The sequence below is a fragment of the Cuculus canorus genome, chromosome 1 (assembly GCF_017976375.1).
Source record: "Cuculus canorus isolate bCucCan1 chromosome 1, bCucCan1.pri, whole genome shotgun sequence".
NCBI lineage: Eukaryota > Metazoa > Chordata > Aves > Cuculiformes > Cuculidae > Cuculus > Cuculus canorus.
The window spans coordinates 157,717,824-157,741,837 of NC_071401.1; the positions used below are offsets into that span (position 1 = coordinate 157,717,824).

The 24,014-nt window shown below is 39.9% G+C and overlaps 1 protein-coding gene across 1 annotated transcript in view; it reads left to right on the forward strand.

Annotated features, from left to right (window-relative positions):
• SLC17A8 (solute carrier family 17 member 8) overlaps positions 1-24,014 on the forward strand; it is a 32,508-nt gene that overhangs the window by 2,482 nt on the left and 6,012 nt on the right. Inside the window, exons 2-10 of the mRNA XM_009571556.2 lie at positions 5,058-5,313; positions 7,812-7,930; positions 13,167-13,281; positions 13,740-13,827; positions 16,712-16,798; positions 17,711-17,850; positions 19,411-19,560; positions 21,621-21,753; positions 23,004-23,114. Coding sequence (XP_009569851.2) covers positions 5,058-5,313; positions 7,812-7,930; positions 13,167-13,281; positions 13,740-13,827; positions 16,712-16,798; positions 17,711-17,850; positions 19,411-19,560; positions 21,621-21,753; positions 23,004-23,114 — 1,199 coding nt within the window. The remainder of the gene's footprint in view (positions 1-5,057; positions 5,314-7,811; positions 7,931-13,166; positions 13,282-13,739; positions 13,828-16,711; positions 16,799-17,710; positions 17,851-19,410; positions 19,561-21,620; positions 21,754-23,003; positions 23,115-24,014) is intronic.

Here is a 24,014-nt window from a genome sequence, read left to right on the forward strand (position 1 = left end):
ACTTTTAAACTTCCTGCCACATTTGCTCTGTCTCGCAAGCAACAGCTCAGATCCAGGAACCAGTGTCTGGCAAAAACAGCTGCCATATACCAGCTATTCCATTGTGAATGTCCATTGACAAGTTCAAGTGGTAAAGCACAAGCAGCATAAAGCGACTTGCTGCCTCCTCACAGGTGTGAGGCTCAAATTATTTTATGGGTGCTGCAAAACAGAAGTCTGCCCAGAGGAGGTTGCTTTAGGGTAGCTGGATCTTGGAAGGGAGGCAAGGGGAACTGAACTGCCAGTGATTTCATTTGTGAGATCTGAGAAGATATTTTAGAAAATGTTTCAGATGTTTTGTAGAAAATAATTTCTTATGCAAAATTGGATTTGTTCTTGATTAGTTAAATACAATAAGGCAGCCAAAAAAAACCCCCAAAATTAGAGGATTCAAGGCTTGGGGAATGGTTATCAGACCTGGTGTTCTGCAAGCCTTATAAGTTTCCCAGGATAGAAAGGTTTTCCTGCAGCGTTTCTTGCCATGCCAAAACACATTGGTCCTTCTGTGAACTTAGTGAAGCCAAAGAAAAACTCATGAACTAAAGTAAAACTTCAGGCTCTGCGTACTCAGAGGATTTCAGGAGTCTTGGACCAGTTAACAGCAACCAGTTTTAGTCTCATTTTTAGTCTCATAGTTTTTCTTTGCACACAAGTACAGAGACTTTAGTGTACTGCAGACCATGCAGCACTGTGACTACAATGTGAGGTGTCAAGAGTCAGCAGTTCTGTGAATTCTTCAAGGCCCCTCATACAACAATGTCAATGCAAGGGCACAATACACGTGTGCAGTGCTGCACTGCAGAGCCTGTGGGGCATCCCTCCAGTGCATTGAGGCTGCATTGAGGAGAAACTGTGAAGCTGCCCTGCAGCCTGGGAGCGCATCACCTGTAAGATGCAGTCCCATGGTGCATACGTTTGAGACATGCCATGAGTTTCATGCAAATAGCATGCAGAAAGCAGACAGAGAGGTCTGATGCACTGAGCAACGTAAGAGAGTTTGCCTGTCTGTACTGGGGTTTTGTCCCAATGCATCAAGAGCAGGATTCGGTGTGGACACCTAGGCAAATTCGGTGTGTTTTCACCTAGGCAAATCCCCAGGGAGTAAATGACACCTCAGAATATCATATCTGCTTTTGGATAAATGATATTTTTAGATAGCCAGTGTGTAGGTCTCTGAAGTTATGTCAGGATTTTGAATAACTGTTGTATGTGATGAGTGATGCTGGATTTGTAGAGGTGAGGTCTGAACATTGTGCATATGCTGCCCTATAGTATCTGGTAAAAGTCATTCTACAGTGTGTTCTAACATATACCAAGTATTTGCATTTGCCCTTTATTATAGAATCTTTATTATAGAATCTATGTGTTTTTAATCAAATGAAATGAAATCATATGATTCCAACCACCTACTTTATCAGTTGAAGAAATAACTAATTCCTAAGCTAAAATCTTATAAATACAGATTGCTGAATGAACACGTGTTCTAGGGACTGTATTTATTACAGATAGGAATTTTTGAAATTTCTTCCCTTCTTCCAAAATTCTGCACATGCCAGTCATTCAATAAAGAATGAAAATTTCACATATGGTTATTATGACATTTGGGCACGGGACATGGATGCAGATATCTTCAAACAGCCTAGCTCTTCTTACTTGCCAAGTATTGTATGGTTGCTTAAAAAATGAAACAGATTGATGTAAGGACTGAACATTTCCTGTGCAGCAAAATGCTGTCCGGCATTAGTGAGATAATTAGAAAAAGCACTGGCTCTGAAGCAGTTTTTCTTTAAATTGTTGGTGTACAGCGAGTGAAAATTTTCAGTGGCATTACCAAAACATACAGATCAATTGGAAGATATTTCTCATCTTTCCATGGAGTTGCCATACCTTCATTATATACTTGATCAATAACATAAAGCCAAAAAGTTAGGTCAAGCACTGGCTCTTTGAATGTCTGTGCTGCTAATGCATTGTCCCAGCTCCATTTTTGGAATGCTATTGCAAAATGGTTTTCTCCAAGACAAATTTTTTGTAAAGGGGCTAACATTAAGCCTTGGGGGTATGAAATATACCGTGTGCATTTGGGATCGTGGATCAGTCCTCAACTTTCTTTTATAAATGGGTAGCTGAATACAACAGCAAAACAGTTAATTTCTCCTCAGAAGCAATGTTGCCCCGCAGTGCTGGTCCTCTCTCACCACTTTTAGGAGTGAGTTTCGAGCAGAAGAATGTTTTCATGCCTATCTGAATTGACAGCCAGCTGAAAATGTCCGGATATGAACAGATGTTTTGGCTTTGCATGATGTATCTAATCCTTGCCAGCTGTCCAAAACAATGCACCAGTTAAAGGCTAGTGTCTCTCTTATAAATAGAGAACCTGGTAAAGGTAGAAAAAAATTGAGGAATTGTGCTTTGATTTAATTCAATCAGTATCTCAGACTATGTTAGAGGAAGATAATTAAATTATTTCTTTTTGTTTGTTAATAACTGTTTTGAGACAACAGTTCTACAAATATAATTATTCAACTGTCTTTTCACTTCCTGAGGTTGTCATTTTTGATATTTTATTCAGTTTACACCTACCTATACGAGCACACAGAGCATGGAATATATGGTGTCTTCTTTTTAAAGTGGCGGACTGCCTTACTCTCTGCACTCTCATTTCACTAACAAATGCTGTTTCCCTGCCAGTGAATCATAAGATCTCAATCACCTTCAATAACACCACAGGAATATCACATTTCCTGTGTTACCTTGCTTTAATGCAAAGTCTTCCTTCCAGCCTGACGACTAGCTAATTGTCTAACTTTGCAGTTAGCACTGCTTTGAGCAAGGGGTTAAATCAAATAACCCCCAGACTTCCATTCTGGAGCAAAACACTTCATTTCTAGTGTTTCTGGGAAGTGTGAGCTGATGGACTGTAATATGGGTTTTTTTTTTCTTGTTGCTAAGAAAAAAGGCTGGAGGAATGTTTTGATGACATGATGTAAAAAGGACGAATACATCAGATGATGCACCAGTTAGAGTGTAGCTCTAAAATCTAGAAATGCTTAGATTTTTAAGTGAAATTTCATATTGGAAAGATATATTTAAATCCACAGGAAACACCCTAGGAGTAATACATGCCATGTATTTGCAAAACCTTTATCATGGAGCATTATACTAACTGTTAGATTACAAAGAGTTCATTAGATTTACACAACTGGAGAAAGCTGTGTCTCCAAAAATGTTTTCCTAAGAGGAAAACAACCAGCTGCTGTATAGGTTGGCTGGGTGTAGCCCATCCATATATGCTCTGACAAGATTTCTTTACAGCTGATTTTTTGTATGGAAATTTGAAGTGCATTAGATTCCAAACACATTCAGCCAGGTGTGTGAAAGAAGGAAATAAGTTACTCCTTATCAGAAAACAGTGAATGAAATCATTCCATCATCTTATATGGCAAGAATGGCTTCCTTTAGATTAAGTAACTGTTCATATTTTCGCAGTACTGAGAGTAACACCATGGCAGACACAAAAGGATCCGGATCCTGAGCTCACTGCTTCAGAGCAATGCCAAAACTGAAAAGGTTCATAATATAACTGCTTATTGAGGTCATCTTTTGAACACATAGCGTTAAGCTCACAGGTAGTGTTCTGTGGGCTAGTCATGTATTCACAGCTAATCATCTGCTTAAGTGTTTCAGCACATCAGAACCCCATATTCTGCATTTAAACCAAAGGTATGGGAAGTTAATATGAAGAAAGAAAGCATTTAACCATGTTCAGTTATTTCTGACCTCACTTTTTTGTCCAGAGACATTCCCTTGTCCTACTGCATGGGATGTTAATATCACCAATCAGACTGGGAGACCAAATTAATTTTTAATTGTACTATCATACAATGCCAGATAACATGGAAGTGCTATTTTCTTTGGATTTCTCAGGTGGAGTGCTTGTAGGAAAAGGAAAGGCTGAGTATGCAAAGCCAGAGGCGCTGTGCTCTCATGTTAGCCAGTAGCTGGTGGGCAACCTCTTACAGGATAAAGTGGCTGCATACCATTTGCTCTTATCCCTAGTAAGTGGAAAAAAAAATAAATTCTTCATGGAAAGAGTCATTGGGCACTGGCAGAGGCTGCCCAGGGAGGTGGTCGAGTCACCTTTCCTGCAGGTGTTTAAGGAATGGGTTGATGAAGTGCTTAGGGACATGGTTTAAGGGAGTGTTAGGAATGGTTGGACTCGAAGATCCAGTGGGTCCTTTCCAACCTGGTGATTCTATGATTCTATGAAGAGCTCACATCCCTGTCCCCCTCCCTCCCAGTTCCTCCCAAACTGCACTGCAGGTGCCATGCCGAGACGATGTTTCAGAGAAGAGGAGCGTGTGGCCTGAAATCCCTTCAGGCGGAGAAAGTCTGGGGCTGGCTTTTTTACAACTTAAATATGTACTTTCACACCAGAGCCTCTTCTCTTCAATATAGCCCTGAGTTTTGTCTCACTGGTGAAAACAAATTCACAGTGAGTTTTGGGCTGAGCAAAACCATACTTTGTGCTGTAGTTTCTCTTTTCTTGAAACCTACTACCAGCTCTGCTTAGTGAATTAATTAGAAATTATGATGAGTGTTTTCCTATATATATTTTCCTAACAATTAGCAGAATTTATCACAACAGAGATCATTTTAGCTCTTATAATAGGAATTGCCTATGAGCACTTTTCCAGCTAGCTGTCCAGCCAAGTGTCTTGGATTTACAAACCTCAGAGCTCTAGTAGAATGTGTCCCTCCCCATAGCAGGGAGGGATTGGAACTAGATGATCTTTGAGGTCCCTTCCAACCCAAACTATTCTATGATTCTATGATTTATGAAAAAGTGCAGGCTATGCTAACCTTTCAAAGCCTGCCCAGCATTAACTCATCGCATCACTGAGTGGCAAAAGCCTCACAAGGAGATGATTTAGCAGCTGGCTGGAGCACATCTACATTTCAGCAGATTTTACTGAGATAGTAAAGCCTTTTAATTTTCTCTTTCTTCATCTGTTTAGGAAAATTGATGGCACCAATGTAGAGGAGGAGGATCACCTCGAGCTGACGGAAGAGGGCCGTCCCGTGCAGGCGAGCACCCGCAAGCTGGCACCATGCGACTGCTATTGCTGCGGGCTGCCCAAGCGCTACATCATTGCCATAATGAGCGGTCTGGGCTTTTGCATCTCTTTCGGAATTAGGTGCAACCTGGGTGTTGCCATTGTGGAAATGGTGAACAATAACACTGTTTATGTTAATGGCAAACCAGAGCTACAGGTGAGAAACCATCTCCCTTTTGCTTTTTTGAGCAGACTTCATCTGCAAAATCATCGAAATGACACACATCAAAGAACTGTATATACATAGATAAAAAACCGAGGCAGGGAAACATAAGAGTCTGGTTTCACATAGATGTGTACATGCTTAATTCCTATTCAGGTCTCTAAGTCCCACAAAAAATCTGTAAGATCTGAGGATTTGCAATGTCATACAGGATGTATATAGCAGAAATGAGAACTTAGTTGGCTTGCATGTCTATAAGTAGATTTTTATAAGTAGATTTTATTGTGGTAACTGTCTCTCAGCGATGTATGCTTTGATGCAGAAAGAATGATTAATTGCTGTACATAGCAAACCACTCACTCTATTCAGGTCAGTAGATGACTTTCAAGATCTTAAAGTAGTCACTGTCAATAAGACAACAGGTTTTTACGGGTTGTTGACAATGTGGATTGCTCTCTAGAGGTATTCAGAACTAGGTGCCAAGCTATTTTGCGTATACCTGCCTGAGCGACTCATGGTCATAGTGGCTATTGATCTGCAAAGACCAGTGATGATGCTTATGATTGTCAGGCTACAGATTAAATAAACCATCCTTCCCTTCCCAAATAATGCCATAACCAGTCCTTCAGTGTTTTTCTCTCCCCTCCCTAGCTATCAAACAGAGTATTTCTAATCAGACTCAACAAACCCCAGAAAGATTTACCAAAGCCAATGAAGAGTTTTCTATTTCAGCATCTGCCATCTTCTCTGACCAGCTCCTGTTGCTTACACTTACTGCTCAATTTGTATTTATGCAGTCTAATTCCTGCTTTTTGGGGTTCTCTCTGTGACTTCTTGGTTCTGTGCTTCACTGTGAAGCAAGAGAAAGGATGTGCCTGAGTAGGCTGTGGGGCTCAGAAAAGGTAGTTTGAGGAAGTTAGGACAAACTCATCTAATAAATCTCAAACTACTCTGTTTGGGCATGAGCACCTCCTGATACAGAAACTTTTCCCATGTCTCAATATATTTCTGCTATCAGAAACTTATACTACCTAGAAACTAAGCTGGAAATCACTGGCAGAAAATGAGGTATTTAAATCAGAAATGTAGCTTGGCACAGGAAAGTGGGTCTCTTGTCAGAAGGTGTACTAATGGGGAGGGATATCCTTTAGCCCTCTGCAAACATACCTGGCTAATTAGTGCCATCTTTCTCCCCTCAGGTTAAATGATGAGCTACTTCTTTAGTTTGCTTGTTTGAGAAAAAGAGAAATAAACCTACTGATGGAAACAGGTTCACACAGAGAAAGTAATACAGAAAAGAGAATTGTTAAGTTTTATCACTTTAGTTTTCATATTTCTTTAGCATTTTAGTGACAGTTTTCATTCAGAATCTAAACGACATCTGTGCTGATTCCTCATATTGTGCTTAGCCACCTTTCCTTACTATGTAGTTTGCATAAAATTAAATCATGAAGCACACTGTCACAGTTTCTCTTTGCTCGAAAATATCTCTTCTGAACTGAGAGTTCAAGGAAGAAAAGTTGTTACTGACCTTACATGAATGTGTTTATACTGAGCTGGACCCTGTCTGAACATCCCAGAATGAAGGGCAGGAGGGGCACCTTGGATCCACCTTTCTTTTCTTCACTTTCTCTATGTTTCGTCCTGAATTTTGGCTGTCCTTCCTCTGAAAAAAGTATGTCAGACAGGCTCATCAGAGGAATGTCCTTGTTTAGGAAGAGCCTTGACAAGACTGAAACTGCTTGGTATCTGAGGATGACATGTGTGGCAAAAGCATTTCTCTTGGTTGCTGACATTTTTGGATAGGAACCATCCATGACCAGCCTATGGATGGCTTTCTGTATCCAAATCCAGCCCTACAACTGGCATTCCCTTTGATAAAAAGGGATAAAAAGATAAACTAATCAGCTAGCTAGCATTACCTAGTTTTATTTCCAGATTTCCTTTCCTCCAGGTGCTACCCACTCTCACACTCTCTCCCACCCTCATTTTCCATTCCCACATGGCTTAATGCAGATGGTGGATGGCTGGAGTTTGGCCTTCACAAAGACAACCGTGGGTAACACAGGACCAGCCTGACCGGGCAGCTGATCAGCCCAAACGACCTGAGTAACTTTGATAATCATAGGGAAGTGGATGCAGCTATTAAAAGGCATAGGATCCTTGTTATAATGCTGAGCATGTTTCAGGTCTAAGTAGCTCAGGAAGAAGCAGTGACAAGTGGCAAAGATGAAGATCCAGCATTAGCTGCCTTCTGGCCAAAAACTTTCCCACCTCCTGTGCACCTGACTGAAAGCTAAGAGCAAAAGCAGTTATTTCACACGGGAATTTGACATCCTTTGGCCTTAACTGAAGGGTTTCAAGCTCAGCAACACTGGCATAAAGAGACTGTCTTGATATAGAGGATGAGTGACTTCTGTGTGATTTCAATATAGCAGTTATCTTGCAATGAGTATGCTCCATTTAACAGCATTTTTCTGATTCCTCTGCAGAAAGCCCAATTCAACTGGGATCCAGAGACAGTGGGACTCATCCATGGCTCTTTTTTCTGGGGTTACATTGTGACACAAATACCAGGAGGGTTCATCTCAAACAAATTGGCTGCTAACAGGTAAGAAAACAATAATTAAAGGAATTGAGGTTTAGAGCCTGATGACTGTTCTACACAATATCCTATACTGTTCTATAATATACTATAATATATATACTGTTCTAACAATATACTGAATAATATGCTTCAGGAATACACATCTAAAACTGAACATGCACTATTTTCGTATAGAATGAAAAATGGAACTAGATTTTCATTATGGGTCTGTTTCTGATTCTCCCAATTTAGCTTGTTTATCCCAAATACTTACACATCTCTCGTTCTCTAAACAATAATGTTTTCTGGTGAGTGTTAGGGAAATCAGAATGCTATGGATAAATGATTGTAGTATTTGCCTTTCAGAAGTTATCTTAGTGCTTTTTAGATCAATTTAACATGAAAGAAAAATTTTCCAACAAAATTTGGCTTTCTCCTTTAAAAATTCCCTGTGGACTGAAGCTAGGCATATAGGTATTACAGAACTATTTATGTTCTGAAGACACAAATCCATTCTCATGCACATGGATATCCTCACTCTGGCTAGATACAGTACTGATGTCTGTAATTAGTATTGCCCTAATTACTTCTAACAGAGCTTTATGATTTCTGTTCGGTGAACTCTGAGCATCTATAAAAATTTCTTCTATGCTTGTGTTTGTGGGCTGATTTTTTTTTAATTAAACTTCTTTCAAAAATGGAGATAGGAAAAGTAGTTATATTGCCAAAGCTAACTTTGGATTTGGGCTTTACTTCAAAATGTCTTCGGAACTCCGCATATAATCACAACAGAGAGAGGGAGATGGACTGAAGACAGCTGGTTGTGAATGAGCTCAAGAGATGTGTATGTTAAGGATGTTTCGGATCTACAGATAAAAAAGGTGATCGGTACTCATTTCATTCTCTGCAAACAAGGCATGACTTATCTACAAACAATTTCAGAATTGGAAAAGGTCTTTAAGTCTAGTCATATATTGTTTTGCCCAAGATCAAACTACTTTGCTCTCTGCATTCTGCAAAGAGCTGTAGGGGTTACAAGACTGCCTGGGAGATCTTCCCAACCATATGCCCTTATGAAAAGTACTCCAGGAGAGAGTCATCCCATAGAATTGCACAGAAATTCAGCTCCAACTGCCCTCTGCTCATAACCAAAAGTTACTCAGAGTTCAGCTTGCACTGCTTCTTCAACACTACTAGCATCCTTAATTATTCATTTCTCCACGACATAAAAATGCCTAAGTCCACTGTTTTCCTATCTGCTGAATAAGTCAAGCAAATTAGCTAAACTTAATAGTTTCCTTAGACTTTCTACTCTTGCCACAACTTTTGCAGCAGAAGAGCCTCAAAACACAGATGTGCACACTGTTGGCTAAATGAAACAGCATATTATTAGTTTGGCGTTTGTTTCCATAATTTTCTTGCAAACAGCAAAATCAACAATACATACACCGTAACTTAATGTATTCTGTCAGCTGACTACTTCCTTAGGTATATGTTATGCATATGACAGACAGCTGTATTTCTGTCCCCATGAGACTTTCACACTCAATCTAATACTGTAATACAACACCATAAAACAGAATCCATAAAATTATGGATTTGACTATCATAACTGGGATTAGGAGTAGAACTACCTGCAGAGCAACAATTTTAAAAAGGCTGAGTTCAGAAAAAAAATCTGTTTATAGCCATCATTCCTTGTCAAATGAATAAATTTCAGCTTGGGTATCTTCAACAGTGGTGCTTAATTCCTGTTTCAGATGGATTGCTTGCTAAGCCACAGGCAGGAAACCAGGAGATCTGGGACCAGTCTGTGAATTTACCTCCTTCAGAAAGACAAACGTTTTCTTTTGTCCCAGCTGCACTCTGGCAATGAGATGTATTATTCTATCCTATTGTTGACATTATAGATGTAGGTACTGTATCATTGTCATCTATTTAAATCGTGGTCGGTACTGGGCCACCTTGAACATATATGGATGCCCCCACTGCAGGCACTCCTCTAATGCGGAAAATAATGAGGGCTTCAAATGGATCTCAGAACAGCTGGAAATATTGAGTCCTTTAGGGTTTTGCTGAAAAACAATTAACATCACATGATTTACTTTATATATTTGTCAAAATTTGTGTAGGTCTGCATTCCACCAAAATTCATGAACCTTTTAGTGACAACATATCTTTAACATGCTGCTTATTCTCAAACATGCATTCAAATGTAATTTCATCATTGTTTGATGGTGACAAGGTTATGTGAAACATAAGGCATCTGCTGATATCGGTTTTCAGTAACAGCATCCTGCTGGGCAGAGGAGTCCATCACTGAAGATGTCCGTTTTGATCCTAAAGTGGCATCTGGCAGGGGATCATGACAGAGAGGAGAGAAGAATACGTGAATGAATTGAACAGAACTGGGATATTTTTACCCATGGTGGGGATCAACGTCTTTGGGATGAATGTCAACAAACTACTAGAAAGATGCTAGCTCTTTATGTAAGCACTACTCACTCTCTTTCATAGTAGCAGGAGAGTGGATGGTTCTAACTCAGTATAAAGGATGCATTTATAACCTAGGCATATTAAATGCTGGTACTAAATGAAGTAGCAGAGATTGGAAATTCAGTCTTCAGAGCTAGCTGTTTGGATAATTAAACATGTTCTCTTTCTTATATTTTATTCTTTCATGTGCTTATTAATTTACATAATTTGCTGCAGTTCCCTGAGACTGTCAGTATCATTACAACAATCTGATATTTCTATTAGTGGGAAGGAAGCAAGGTGCAAAATTATTTTCTTCACTGATCTTAATAGAGAGCTAAACAATACTTATTTCCCGGCTAAATGTTTGCTTGGCTTTGAAAGCAGTCTCCTAAATGTCAAGATATGATCATAGGTTTAGTATTCCAGTTCAGATTTTCAGGCTGCTTTCTATATAAATCCATTCCTTTGTCACTTCCCTCTGTCAGCATACCCAGCCTCTTTGCTGTTGTGTCCATCTGTTGAGTGCTCTCTTGTCATTCAGATTATGAGCTGTCTACGCATGGACCGTTTTGTCAATTGGTATACAGAATACAGATAAAAGAGTGTTGATCTCTGACTGTAGATTCTTCATGCTATAATACTGCCATTAATAATACTGTGAATAAGAAGCCCAGATTCAAAAAATGAGGTGGCATATATTTCCCATGAATAAGTTTTCAAGAAGAGACTGAAAAGTAAACAATTGAAATCCTTATTTAAAAAAAAAAAAGAGAACCAAGGAATGACAACAAAAAGTTTACACGTTTATAAATATTTTGAAGCAGAGCATGATAAACAGCTATGCATAATAAGATCTGTGTATTTCTTTGGCAGAAAAATCGAAAGAGAGATGTTGTCCAAATGCTGTTGTCCAAATCATATGATTTCAAATCAAAAATATATCTAATACCATTTGTATATCAGAATGAAGCTTAGTGTATCTTTTTGAAATGCCACAGGCATAACAAGGCAATTCAAAACTCGTTAAATGTTGCTGAAATTGAGTAATTTGGAAAAGGAACATAAGTGATGGTCCACAAAGAGCAGCATGCTGCTGGCTAATATCAGTGTAGCTAGGAGTTGAGGGCCTTTAACAAAAGGGTCTGCTTTATTTTCAGGGTGGCAGCTTGCGACTTGAAGCATGATAGGGCAGTTTTGGGCTGACCTCCTGTCTCCTAAGTGCTGTGGTCTCCAGGGGCACCAACCGCTGCTATTTTCTATCTGCAGAATGAATGATTTTCCATATGAAGGCAGGCTGCAGGAAGCCAGACACGGTTGCTTTGATTACAGACAACACAAAGAAGACAAAGGCTGTGGGTTAGCAGTAATCCACTCAATTTGAATGGTGCTTGGCAGCTGTGGAGAACTCCTACTGCCAGTTCTGATATTTTTCAGTGCTGTAGCAGGACCTTAGAGGAGATTCTCATATATCTCAGCTTCCACAGATGCTGGAGTAATGAATTCTTGATATTCAGAGAGTGCGTGATGTGGCTATCAAACCCCATTCATTGCACAGAAAGGAAACCTGAGGTTTCAGTCAACCAAATGCGAAGATATATGAAATCTAATAAATCAAGAATGGATCGTATCTACTAATGGTGGTAACTTCAATGACTGTTTCATCTGGTTGCTCCCAGCCTTTTGGTTCACAGTAGTGTGTTTCATGTTGCAGCCTCAGTTTTCAAATATGCTCCCCAGACATCCTTTCATGAGGTGGGCATGCAAGGACCCATTTCCCTTGCACTGCAGCATGAGTGCCTGAAAAACCTACAGCCCATGCCATACTGAAATGACTGCCCTGTAGCTGAACTGTCTTTCACATCTACTGTCACTGTTGTTTATTATTGATATAGGGAAGTAAGTGTATACCACTCTTCACTGAGACATAGGAAAGTCTGTGTCTGTGCTGGGAAAAGCTCTCACTGACAGCAGTGACTGAGGCAGGCATGGCTTTGAGGACTACCTCAGTGTCTCTGAGTGGCCTGGACTTTCAGGAATGCTGATTGGATCCATTACCATTACACAGAGGTTTCTTCAGCATATTTCTCTAATGGGTGCTAACATTTGGGAGGCTGCAAATGACTTCCCGGAGGACTAGGACTCAGATGCATTTAGAGTTTCAACTGACTTGTGCCTAGCTGACTTGTGCAGCAGCTGCAGAAAGTGCTCTTCCCAAGCAGGGCAACAAAATGCTTATGTTATGTTTTTCACAGAATTTGTTTTGTAGAAATGCCCTTGATATATAATACATATGTATTATAGCTGTTGTTTAGAGAAGTGAGGTTGGTAAGGAGCTGGTCTTAAGCAACCACGTTTTAGCAACTGGAACTAACTAGCACATGCACATGTTCAGAGAGGCACTTAAACCTGACTTGATCTGATTTAAGTTAAACCCTATCAGTATAACAGAATTTAAGTACTTCCCAGAACAACAATGCATTTCCTAGTTCAGGATTCATAAACAGCTTAGCCTCCAGTGCCAACATCCATGTCTATTCATCTGATACAAAGAAAAATCCAGTGCCTTTGTTTAACTATGCATAAAATTTCTTTTTCATGCAGAGAAGAAAGTATATTTACAATAATCGTATTTATCCCCTTTGCCATTACGAAAACTTTACAAGTATTTGGGTTGGTGAGATCATGGTATCAGAAATTGCTGCTGTGACTGTACCCAAGAACAGCATCACTTCTGAAAAGTAGACATTAATGGTATTCCCTTTCATGTTAATTTTTTACACAGGGTTTTTGGAGCAGCTATCTTTCTAACATCTACACTGAACATGTTCATCCCTTCTGCAGCAAGAGTGCATTATGGGTGTGTGATGTTTGTGAGGATTCTGCAAGGTCTGGTGGAGGTAGGAGCACTCGCCATTTCAGCCCTTTCATAATCATTTGGATTTGGAGATTTGGTTTTAAAAAATCATAAGATCTGTCAGTCAGATTTTCTGATCAATTTACATTTTTACTTCTTATTCATATTTAGGATGACAATTTTTTAATCATAACAATTTACATTTTAAAATTTACTTGAAAAGAAATTAAAAGTTTAGGTTTCTGGTCTTGCAGTTTGGTCTATTTTAGTTAACTTCTGCCATCCACTGCATGTACCAAACAGGATTTTTACCCCAGAACACATTATCCAAATTAGTATTGACATCTTCCTACCCAAACAACAGAGCTCTTCCAGGCTCACCTAACCCTGCCTACGTTATTCCACGGTGACAGAAAACTAGGCAGGTTGGACAGTATCAGCAACTGCTTGCAGTAGGAATGCAGTGAATGCAACGTATATGATGTGTGAAATGTCTGACAGGGCGTCACGTACCCAGCCTGCCATGGGATGTGGAGTAAGTGGGCTCCTCCACTGGAGAGAAGCAGGTTGGCCACCACATCATTCTGTGGTAAGTTGATAGACTTGTATGGCTTATGTAAGTACGTATTTCTATTAGATGTATTTTATTCATTTTACTATTTAAAAGAGAAATGCAAACCCTCTGCCCGTTGTGGCATTCGACTTGTATCCTGAGCGCAAGCACCTGAGACTCTTTTTGTTTAGTATGTCACCATTTTATCATTTAAAGCTAGCACTCAGAATGATTCTTGTAGTAAACTAAAACTAGATGTGCTACATGAGAGAAATCACACCTTTTTTTTCCATTTGCTCTGTCTCTAGGATTTCCATTTATTATACATATTGAATTGACCCTCCTAAACAAACATGCGCTTAAAAAAATATTTTAAAAGTATTTGTGTACTTCAGGCTAACTGCTCAATATAATGCAGTGCCGGTGATGTAACTTGTCGCCACTGGCTATTCTGCTTCACTTTGTCACCCTCCCTGGAGGTGTTTAAAGGAGGGGTGGATGAGGTGCTGAGGGGCATTCTTTAGGGATTGATAGGAATGGTTGGACTCGATGATCCAGTGGGTCCTTTCCAACCTAGTGATTCCATGAATTATAATCGGGTTTGTACTTTGCTCCCTTCTCTGTGTCCCTTTCCAATGCTGACAGCTGGCCTTCTGGAAGATGGCTTGTGGGAAATGTCAGAAGATGTTGGGGAGAGGAACTCCATGGAAAGATGGGAGAACTAAAATTCTCTCATTCCATTTGGAATGTTTCTAACTTCTGGCAAGAGCCTTAAACCTCATTCTGAAAGAGGGAGCAGGAAAAATACTGAGGTTTTACACCTTGTTCTTCAAGGAAGATACCCTCTTTTTTTGCTTACAGCCACAATAATAAAAATGAAAACAAAGAAACGTACAACAAAGAGTTTCCTGCTTTTAATTCCATCGTACAGTTAGTAGTTTTTGCCATAGGTTGCTCTGTGCTATCACAGTTTCTTCCCCGAAAGGAGTACTGTGAGTGTCGCATCTGTCTGGTGACACTCTTCTGCCTAATGTCTTCAGCTTCTCTTAGTAACTCTACAGTCTTCAATTAGACGCTAATTCCAGGAAAAATCATGAATATCCTCTGGTATCTCCTTATCTCTGGTATCTCCTTACCAGCTCCAGGCTGGATTTGGGTTGATGCCTAAATGTAAGGAAGGTAAAGCATAATCCATATGTACTCCCTCTGCTTTTTTACCCTAAGAAGTCCAGATATGCAGAGTACAGGGCAGGAATAGTTCTGCTGTAATTTCAAATGCACTGTGTTGGCAGTGAAGGAAAAGGCATTGTCTGTTACTTCACTCTGTCACTTCCCCCTAAGACATCCTCATCATCTGCCTTTGGTGTGTTCCTTCCCATTTGTGTCAGGGAAATTGGAATGGTGAGTGGATGTCTAATAATACTGGAGAAAGGTGAGAAATAATAGGACTTTGAAGAGTAAGCAGTTTGGAAAGGTGGAAGAGAAACCAATAAAAATAAATACAGGTTGTGGGGTAAACCCAGATGGAGATGAATATCTGTGAGAGTAAATATTCAATAGAAAATGTAAAAGTCAGAGGAAAAAACAATCTGTCCACCAGCAATGGAACCGAAAGGCTACGGAAAATATGGCACTAAAATACAATAGAAGAATAAAAGGAAGAGTGAAATGAGAAAAAAATGCAACTTTTCTTATTATGAGAGTTTTGTTTCTACTACAGATGACTCCAGGATTTAGTGCTTAGGTGTTTCAATTTTCTGTAGAAGAACAGATCAAAAAAGAAATCCCTCCACCCTCAATGTTCTGTCCTTAAAATCCCAGCACTGGGTAGAGAAAGATCTGCCCTCTAGCCAAGCACCCATTCCAATTCTTGCACTCAAAAGCTGCACAGGAACAGTGGAAATATGAGCAAATGCCATGTTAACCAGGTTCCTGATTTCTCTCACTATATTCTTTCCTGGGGCTTTGCTATTGCTGTAGGAAAAATGAACTACACAGGGATGAGGGGGAAGGGTCACTGTAAACCTTTGCAGAGACTTATTTGCTAATGAGTACAGCGTTACAAGTACAAGCATTACAAAACTACAAGTATCTCATTTCCTAGAATAATTCAAGCCAATGCTACTTGCATGTGACACCACTAGAGCAGTCTTGCACTGAACCCAAATATGTAGATTGCATGATGTCTTCCTAGGGTTTTCATGAAAATTCCTTTCCAAGCACTTAAGTACTCAACTCTTTCTACAGGTCAGTCAAAAGTATATTTCACCAGTATTACATATTTCCCAATCTGAAACCTTGGCACAGACCACCTTTTTATCATTTTTTTTTTCTCCTGCCAACTTTTGCCTATTTATTCCAGCTGTATCTTCACACCATTGATGTGAACTAAAAATGGTTAAGCAGACTCAGGGTTGGTCTGAACACTCCTTCCACTAGTAGCACTTGTGGGATAATGGGGCTAGAGCCATGACAAGAGCTTCCCAGCATACCTGCAATCATGAGGATTTTTTGGACACTAAGAAAGTTTCTGAAATTTAGGCTATTAACTTCTCTGGAGCTCACCTCGTATGCCACAGGGTTAGGAGGGATATCCTACTTCAGTGCATAAATATTATGCCTGAGTCATGGTTTACCATAAGTTTCAACTTTGCAAATCCCATTTACCTACAGGGCACAGCCCTTCTAGCTGCAAAATGAGACAGGTGATCCTACACCAGTGAGGGCCAGCCCTTCCCACCACCCCAAGCTAAATTACAATTGACATCCCCATTCCAAATGTTAACAAGAAAGGATGGAGCCAATCAGCCAGAGAAGTCCTTCCAGTTCTGCCCCTGAGCACCTGCCTGGATCATTTGCACTTGAGGCTGGGCTCACCTATCACAGCTGACATGTTTTCATTATCCTTTTTTCTCCTCAGGGTCTTATGCAGGTGCAGTGGTTGCCATGCCACTGGCGGGTGTGCTGGTGCAGTATATAGGATGGTCATCAGTCTTCTATATTTATGGTGAGTTGCTTAACATAAAGGATCTCTGCAACTAGACTGGTACTGCCAGCTGTTTTATTAAACCTGTTTAGCAAATATGGATCAAAGTCGTTTCGGGCAATGAAGACATTGTAGATGGGTACTCTAATTTATTCCCTACTTATCGCAGCTTCTGAAAGATTTCATTTTTTAATCATCTCTTGTAATATGTTTTAAAATGGTAATGACCAGGCTGCAGCCCATAGTCACCCAGTAACAGGATTGGATGCTGTTGCAAAGGTTGCTCTGTAGCACAAACACTTACGTGATACGTGTCCTGGAGCCCATACTAACAGTGAATGCTACAGCATATGCTGCTGGTGGGGAGCTGCATGCCTCTGAAACCTTCTGCCTTGAGACTTTTGCCCCATTCTGCCCACCCTTGGTAAAAGCAGTGAGAAGTGTTCCCATCACCAGGGTACGAACCTGTGGCTGTGCTGTAATGCCTTGTGCCTCCCCCTGTGGTGTATGTCTCAAATGTGTCCGTTGAAAATCAGCAACCCAATTAAGATGGGTTTTCTCTGTAGACATGGAATAAACCATTGAATTTGCCTTCACATTTTGATTGTGAAATTCTTTTATGCAGATTGTGACTATGATATAACCAGTCTGCTTTCTTCCTTTCCCAGGCCCAACATAAAGCTGTGCTTCTGCCTTTTCTCTGCCCCATTTGTATCGTGTACTACAAGTGACAAAATATTCAAACACTTTGCAAGCAGGCATGCAATATACACAGAGTTAGTTATCATATTTTCTACACAGATGTAGAAAATGGGCATGTTTTCTACACAGATTTAGTTTAATTTGCTCTCGAAACAAACTTCAAGGTCTGCAGATACTGAAGTGTGACTCTATTGGCTTTAAAACCAAGCTTTGCTTTTCCTGCCTCTGCAGGAATGTTTGGGATTGTTTGGTACATGTTCTGGTTGCTTCACGCCTATGAGAGCCCTGCTGCACATCCAACAATAACCAATGAAGAAAAGATATACATAGAAACAAGTATTGGAGAAGGAGCCAGCCTAGCTAGCACAAATGTAAGTAAAAAGGCTTTTCTGGTTCTGATTTGTGAGCTCTTTGCACAACATGAGCATATGACTGGATGGGTACTGTTGGCTGTGTAAGAGCAGCAGGACTATTTGCTGTTGATGTTAGAGGGTTTTTGCTTTTATGAAAATTACAGGATCAAGCTCATGCAGCTTGACAGGATGAGTTCAGCTACAAGCAAAACACAGTGCTATTTCAGCTTTCAGTTTATAGAGCCGTCCTAAACTAAGGAGGGAAAGGAGTGGGGAAAGAGAGAATCAACACATTCTGTTCTCCTGCTCTTGAGTAACTATCATGTTTGTTCTAAAAAATATTAATGGAAAGAGCTAAATAAGAAACTGGTTGCAGTTGTTAAATTATCCAGCTTGCCATATGAGCACTCAGTAAGGAGGACTGAAATTCTTAAAGCTTAAGGACAGAGTTTCTGCTCTGCTTACTCTCATAGCAGCAATGCTCATTGTTTTAAGACTTCTCTCCTCTCTCTGAGACAATCCTGGAAGATCCTGGAAACTTAAAACTAAAACTTATTTTCCCATCAAACTTCTCTCCATCTTCTTAGATAAATCACTTTCAGTAGTGAAAACCAAAGCCATTTCTTGGTAAACTGTTCCTACTTGGCTTTTACTCTAGAACATTCTGGAGCAAATGAACTCCTCACTCTTTTTTATACATGTTTTGTGTAATAGCCTTGCTGACTGTATAAAGTACTGGAGTCTCCTTGGGCATGCTCCTGAAGTTTGGCTGAAGTCACTCAGGCTGGAGATAAACAGACTTGTTTCAAGTCATGGTTTTCTCCTTGCTGTACACTGGGTTTACTGTAGAGGATACTAGTACCACCACCACGTGTTTCTATGCAACCACAGGCATACAGTTGTCTGTAGAAAGCAAGTACCACTTTAAAAATAAGAAGAATGTCAATGTATATTGCCATAGTTATGTATTTTGGCTTTTAATTTGAATTCTATTATAAATGAATGGGGTTCTGAAGTGGTTTTTGTTCCTGCTGTATGGAGTATCAAGGCATAAATAGAAACTGGAAATGCCAAAAGCAAGTTACAGAAATCAAATTCTCTACCACAGACTTTCTTTTTGCTGAAGAAAATAAATTTGGTTGAAGTAGGTAGCTACCTGTTGCTGTGCTACCACATATTTCGTAGCTTAGATAATTCATTTTTCACAGTTCTTTGAGTGAAATGTCTCAAACTGCATCATGCTAAAAAGTATTGGATGGCACAAGGTTTTCTCTAGTTTTTGTAGAGTCTGTTATTGATCCTGTTATCCCAATAGCAGGATTCCAGAAGATCTTGTATAATTTCAGTAAACAGAGCAGTAATAGTACAGTAGTCATCTTAAAATTCCTAACTATTCTAAGTTTCTCTACTTGTCTTGCTCCACTAAACCAGGAGACATCTTTCTCTTGCATTGTAAGTGATTTGCAGTGTAAATTGGATGCAATGTACTGGATAGTCCTGACATTAAAAGATACTGGGCTCTTTGTTCTGCTTTCTACCTAATAAAAAAATGTCTTCTATATCTTTTATTTTTCCTAGAAATTTAGTACTCCCTGGAAGAGATTTTTCACTTCGATGCCAGTTTATGCAATCATTGTGGCGAACTTTTGCAGAAGCTGGACCTTCTATTTGCTCCTTATAAGTCAGCCTGCTTACTTTGAAGAAGTCTTTGGGTTTGCAATAAGCAAGGTAAATGTCTAAGATGAAGCAGTGACCTTCAGACCACACTCTAGGAGATGACAGAGTGCTTGAGGATCCCCAGATATCTCTGGAGTCATTACAGTGGTTTAATCACAGTCAGGATGAGATACTTCTGGTGATCTGATAGAAATAAAGGCTTGCTTGCAAAAAATTATTAGCAAAAGGGAAGAACTGAAAAGTTGTTTCTAGAAAGAGTTGATTTAAAGAACATATATCATGAAGACCACAAGATACATAAATAGACAGGCATATTTTGTTTATGCTGGTTGTTTAGGATTACTGATGTTTGTTTCAGTAAAGATTTCCCAACATTCCTTTAAAAAAACCTACTTGCTATATTGTAAATTATTTTCAAGCAAGTGTAATCCTACAAACTGATAAGGAACATCATTATCTGTGTGGTCTGGGAGCACCAGTGTGCCCAGGTTCTGCAATGCTGTTATAGTAGCAATGACAATCTGAACAGCCAAGCACATCATTGAGATACAGAACACGGGTATTAGTCAAAATAATTTTGTTTATCCTGAATCGCCTTTCACAAAAGCTAGAGCTACACCTCTGTGTTGTCTCACTAGCTAGAAGCTAATGTAAACTGACTCAGCGTCAATCTGAGGAGCCTGCATATCCTAGAAAATAAACTTCTCACTAAATAAGTCCATCAAGGACAAGCTTCTAGAAGGTGACATGCTGATCACTAGAGCTCTACAAAGTAGTCTTTTTGCATATCTGGGATAAGTACCAGGGCTAACAGAAACAGTAATAACACTTTGGCAGAAAATTCACCAAGGGAAAGTCATGCTTGACCAACTTAATAAACTTCTATGATGAAACGATTGTCCTGGTAGACAAGGGGAGAGCAGTGGATACTGCCTAGCAAGACTTCAATAAGGCCTTTGACACTGTCTACTATAAAATCCTCGTAGACAAGCTTTTGGTGTATGGGCTGGTTGAATAGATGGTGAAGTGGATTGAAACTGACTGAATGGCTGGGCCCAGAGGGTGGTGATCAGTAGCATGGAGGCAAGTAACTAGTGGTGTACCCCAGGAGTCAATCCTGGGTCTGATCCTTTTGGAATCTTTGTTAATTATCTGGGTGATGGGGCAGAGTGCACCCCCAGCAAGTCTGCAGATGACACAAAACTGGGAGGAGAGGCTGATATGCCAGAGGGTTGTGCTGCCATCCAGAGGGACCTCGACAGGCTGGAGAAATGTGCTTGCCAGGAACCTCATGAAATTCAACAAGAGGAACTGTTCTGTGTCTGGGGAGGAACAAGCCCATGCACCAGTACATGCTGAAGGGCCACTTAGCTGGAAAGCAGCTTCGCACAGAAGTTCTGGGGGTCCTGGTAGACAGCAGGTTGAACATGGGCCAGCAATGTGCCCTTGCAGTAAAGAAGGCAAATGGTATCCCATGCTGCATTAGGGAAAATACTGCCAGAAAGTAAAGGAAGGTGATCTTTGCCCTCTGCACAGCACTGATGAGGCCATATCTGGAGCACTGTATCCACTTCTGGGCTCCCTAGTTGAAAAGAGACTTGGACTTACCAGAGAGAATCCAATGAAGGTCCTCGAAGATTATTAAGGAACCAGGGCTTTTCCAGTTCCTATGAGGAAATGCTGACAGCTGGAGAAGGGTTAGAGAAGATCTCATCAATCTATACAAATACCTGAAGGGAGGGTGCAAAAAAGACAGAGGCAAACTCTTCTCAGCAGTGCCTCATGACAGGACTAGAGGCAATGGGCACATCCCATCTAAACATCAGGAAACACTTTTTTACTCTGAAGGTGACTGAGCACTTGCACAGGTTGCCACAGGTTATGGAGTCTCCATCCTAAGGTCACCCAGGTCTCAGTTGCAGGTTCTGTTGGGCAAAAGGTCTGCAATCTTCCCCCACAACAATCCAGGATAAAAAAATGTGTCCAATGAGGGAGATGGGGAGGGGGACAACAGGGGAAAAGAAATGAAGAAAAGGTATGATTTCTGTTCTCTTCCCCATAAATCCCAAGGGAGGACACAAGCAGTAAAGTACTCATTTGTTTAATTGCAGGTTGGCCTTTTGTCAGCAGTTCCTCACATGGTCATGACAATCATTGTACCCATTGGAGGGCAGCTAGCTGACTTCTTACGGAGCAGGAAGATTTTAACCACTACCACTGTAAGGAAGGTCATGAATTGTGGAGGTACTATTGGATTCTGAAAATTTGATACTTCAATTCTACGCTGCAGCTGATGCAGACATCATAGTTCAGTCCATTTTACATTGTAACAAGAGACTAATTACTCTAGATTGCATTTGCAGCTGGTTTATCTGAAACATTTAATCAAGAGCTCATGTTAGATGGCCTCATGGTATAAATCCTTACTCATATGAGAACACTTTTAAATAGGGAGGAGGCAAGAAGCCTGGTTAATAATGAGAAGGTTAATAAGAACTGACCCGGAAGAGTAGTGTGATGAAATAGGCCTCATTCTGCAATCTCATAGGCAAATTTAACTAGATACTTTGGTGCCAGAGAGACCCTTTCCCAGTTCCCATGTGCTACTTCTAGCAGAACCCATTGGCAATTTTAGGCTGGAAGGGCTGGGTAAAAGAGAGGCAGGGGACAGACAGTGTAATTTTTACTCAGCACAAAATAATTTGTTTCCAGTTCAGTCACTGAACTGAAGAATCAATGACATCTACATGTAAGGAAGATCCTAAATTAGAGGAAAACTTTCAAGCCAGGTAGCCCATGGAATTGCTCTCCTCTGTCAATTCCTGGTTTACATTATTTATGGATGGCACAGGCTGCTTGAAATAGAGATGCCTGCAGTCAGATATGTCATGAAGCTTGGCTATTCATCTTCAAAAAGGATTCTCAGACTCATTGTCTTTTCAAGGCATATTTACAGTGTCATTAAAAAAAATAAAGGACTATAATATTACACACTAGAAAATGTTAATTTGCAGTAGTGGCAGAGACTGGAAGTTCTGTGTGATACTCAGATGCCCTGTTGTTTCAGTGGCACATTTCTCTGAAAAATGTTCTTTTGTTCCACTTGCCAAGAATATCTCACGTCAATACAGCCATCAGAAATTGAAGGCAAGAAGTATTTTTTGCCTTTCCCCGTCATGTTTTTGTGTTTGTGAATTTTTCAGAACTTTGCACAAAGTAATTTTCTCCTTATTTTCCTGTACTGCTCAGTGAGTTCACTTTTCAAATTGCTTGTGTCATTTACACAGCAATGAGGAGAAAAGAGTATATTCTCAAGCAATAAATATTCAAGTATTTCTGCTAATCCACCAAGATACCGAATATGTTCAAGAATAACTGTAAGAGATGAAATAATTTTGTTTCATGTAAAGCTGCTATTCTGGCTAGACTTTAATAGTATCTCCGTGACCAACAGTAGTTTAAATGTACTTTATTCCCCTGTCTTTCATTTGAAGGCTTTGGGATGGAAGCAACCTTGCTTTTGGTCGTTGGTTATTCGCATACAAAAGGTGTGGCTATTTCATTTCTGGTGTTAGCAGTAGGCTTCAGTGGCTTTGCAATTTCAGGTAAGAAATAATACTATTGGTTTTACTATTAGTGTTAAAAGTGGTGTTATTATCCTCACTGCTGTTATTGTCATAATTTCTATTATTCTGTTTGCTCTTAGTGTGACTGCGTATGAGGTACTCCCTGTTTCTTCCTGTGTTCCAAATAATTTACTTCAGTATCTATGAAATGTGTTGACCATAGGACTTGAAACTTAGAAAGAACATTTTCTCTATTGATTCCAGTTTAGACCAGCTTTGTGCTGTTACTCTCTAATATGCTTTCACAGTGTCAGCCACAATTTCTTCTTCCATAAACAGTATCCCTAAAAGCAGAGAGAGAGAATTACTCTGGAATGAATAGATGCTCAAAAGCTCTCAGTCGCAACCCCACTCGCAGCCCTAGCTGACAGTTTCTGCTTTCTAGGTCAGTCCTCTCTTTGTTGTGTCCTGTAACCAGCCCTTCTCCAGAACTTTTTCTAACAGTTTCATGGGTCTCATGAATCTCAGACTGACTTTCGTAGATCCACAAGTACCATCACTATTTAAAAAAACCCTTTTGTTATGAAGATGGAAGGCCGTCAGCTAGCAGACTGCCAGGAAGACATATGTATTGAGCAAAATTGACTGGCAAAGTAACTCCTGGTCTTCAGTTCTTTCAGGATTATGCACATGGGAAGTAATTTTCCTACTCTGTTATGATCTGCTTTCATAGCAGGCCATTTCTATCCATCAATTTTTTATTGCAGGATTTTCCTAGTACTCAACTTTTTTACTGTATTTAATCCCATGGACTTGGAATTCATCATCTTTTCTTGTGACCATCCATACCTCATATGACTAATTTTCATTACCTAAAACAAGATAATTATCTGAGCTGATTTTTACTATCTGTTTTTATTTCTTAGTAAAATATATACT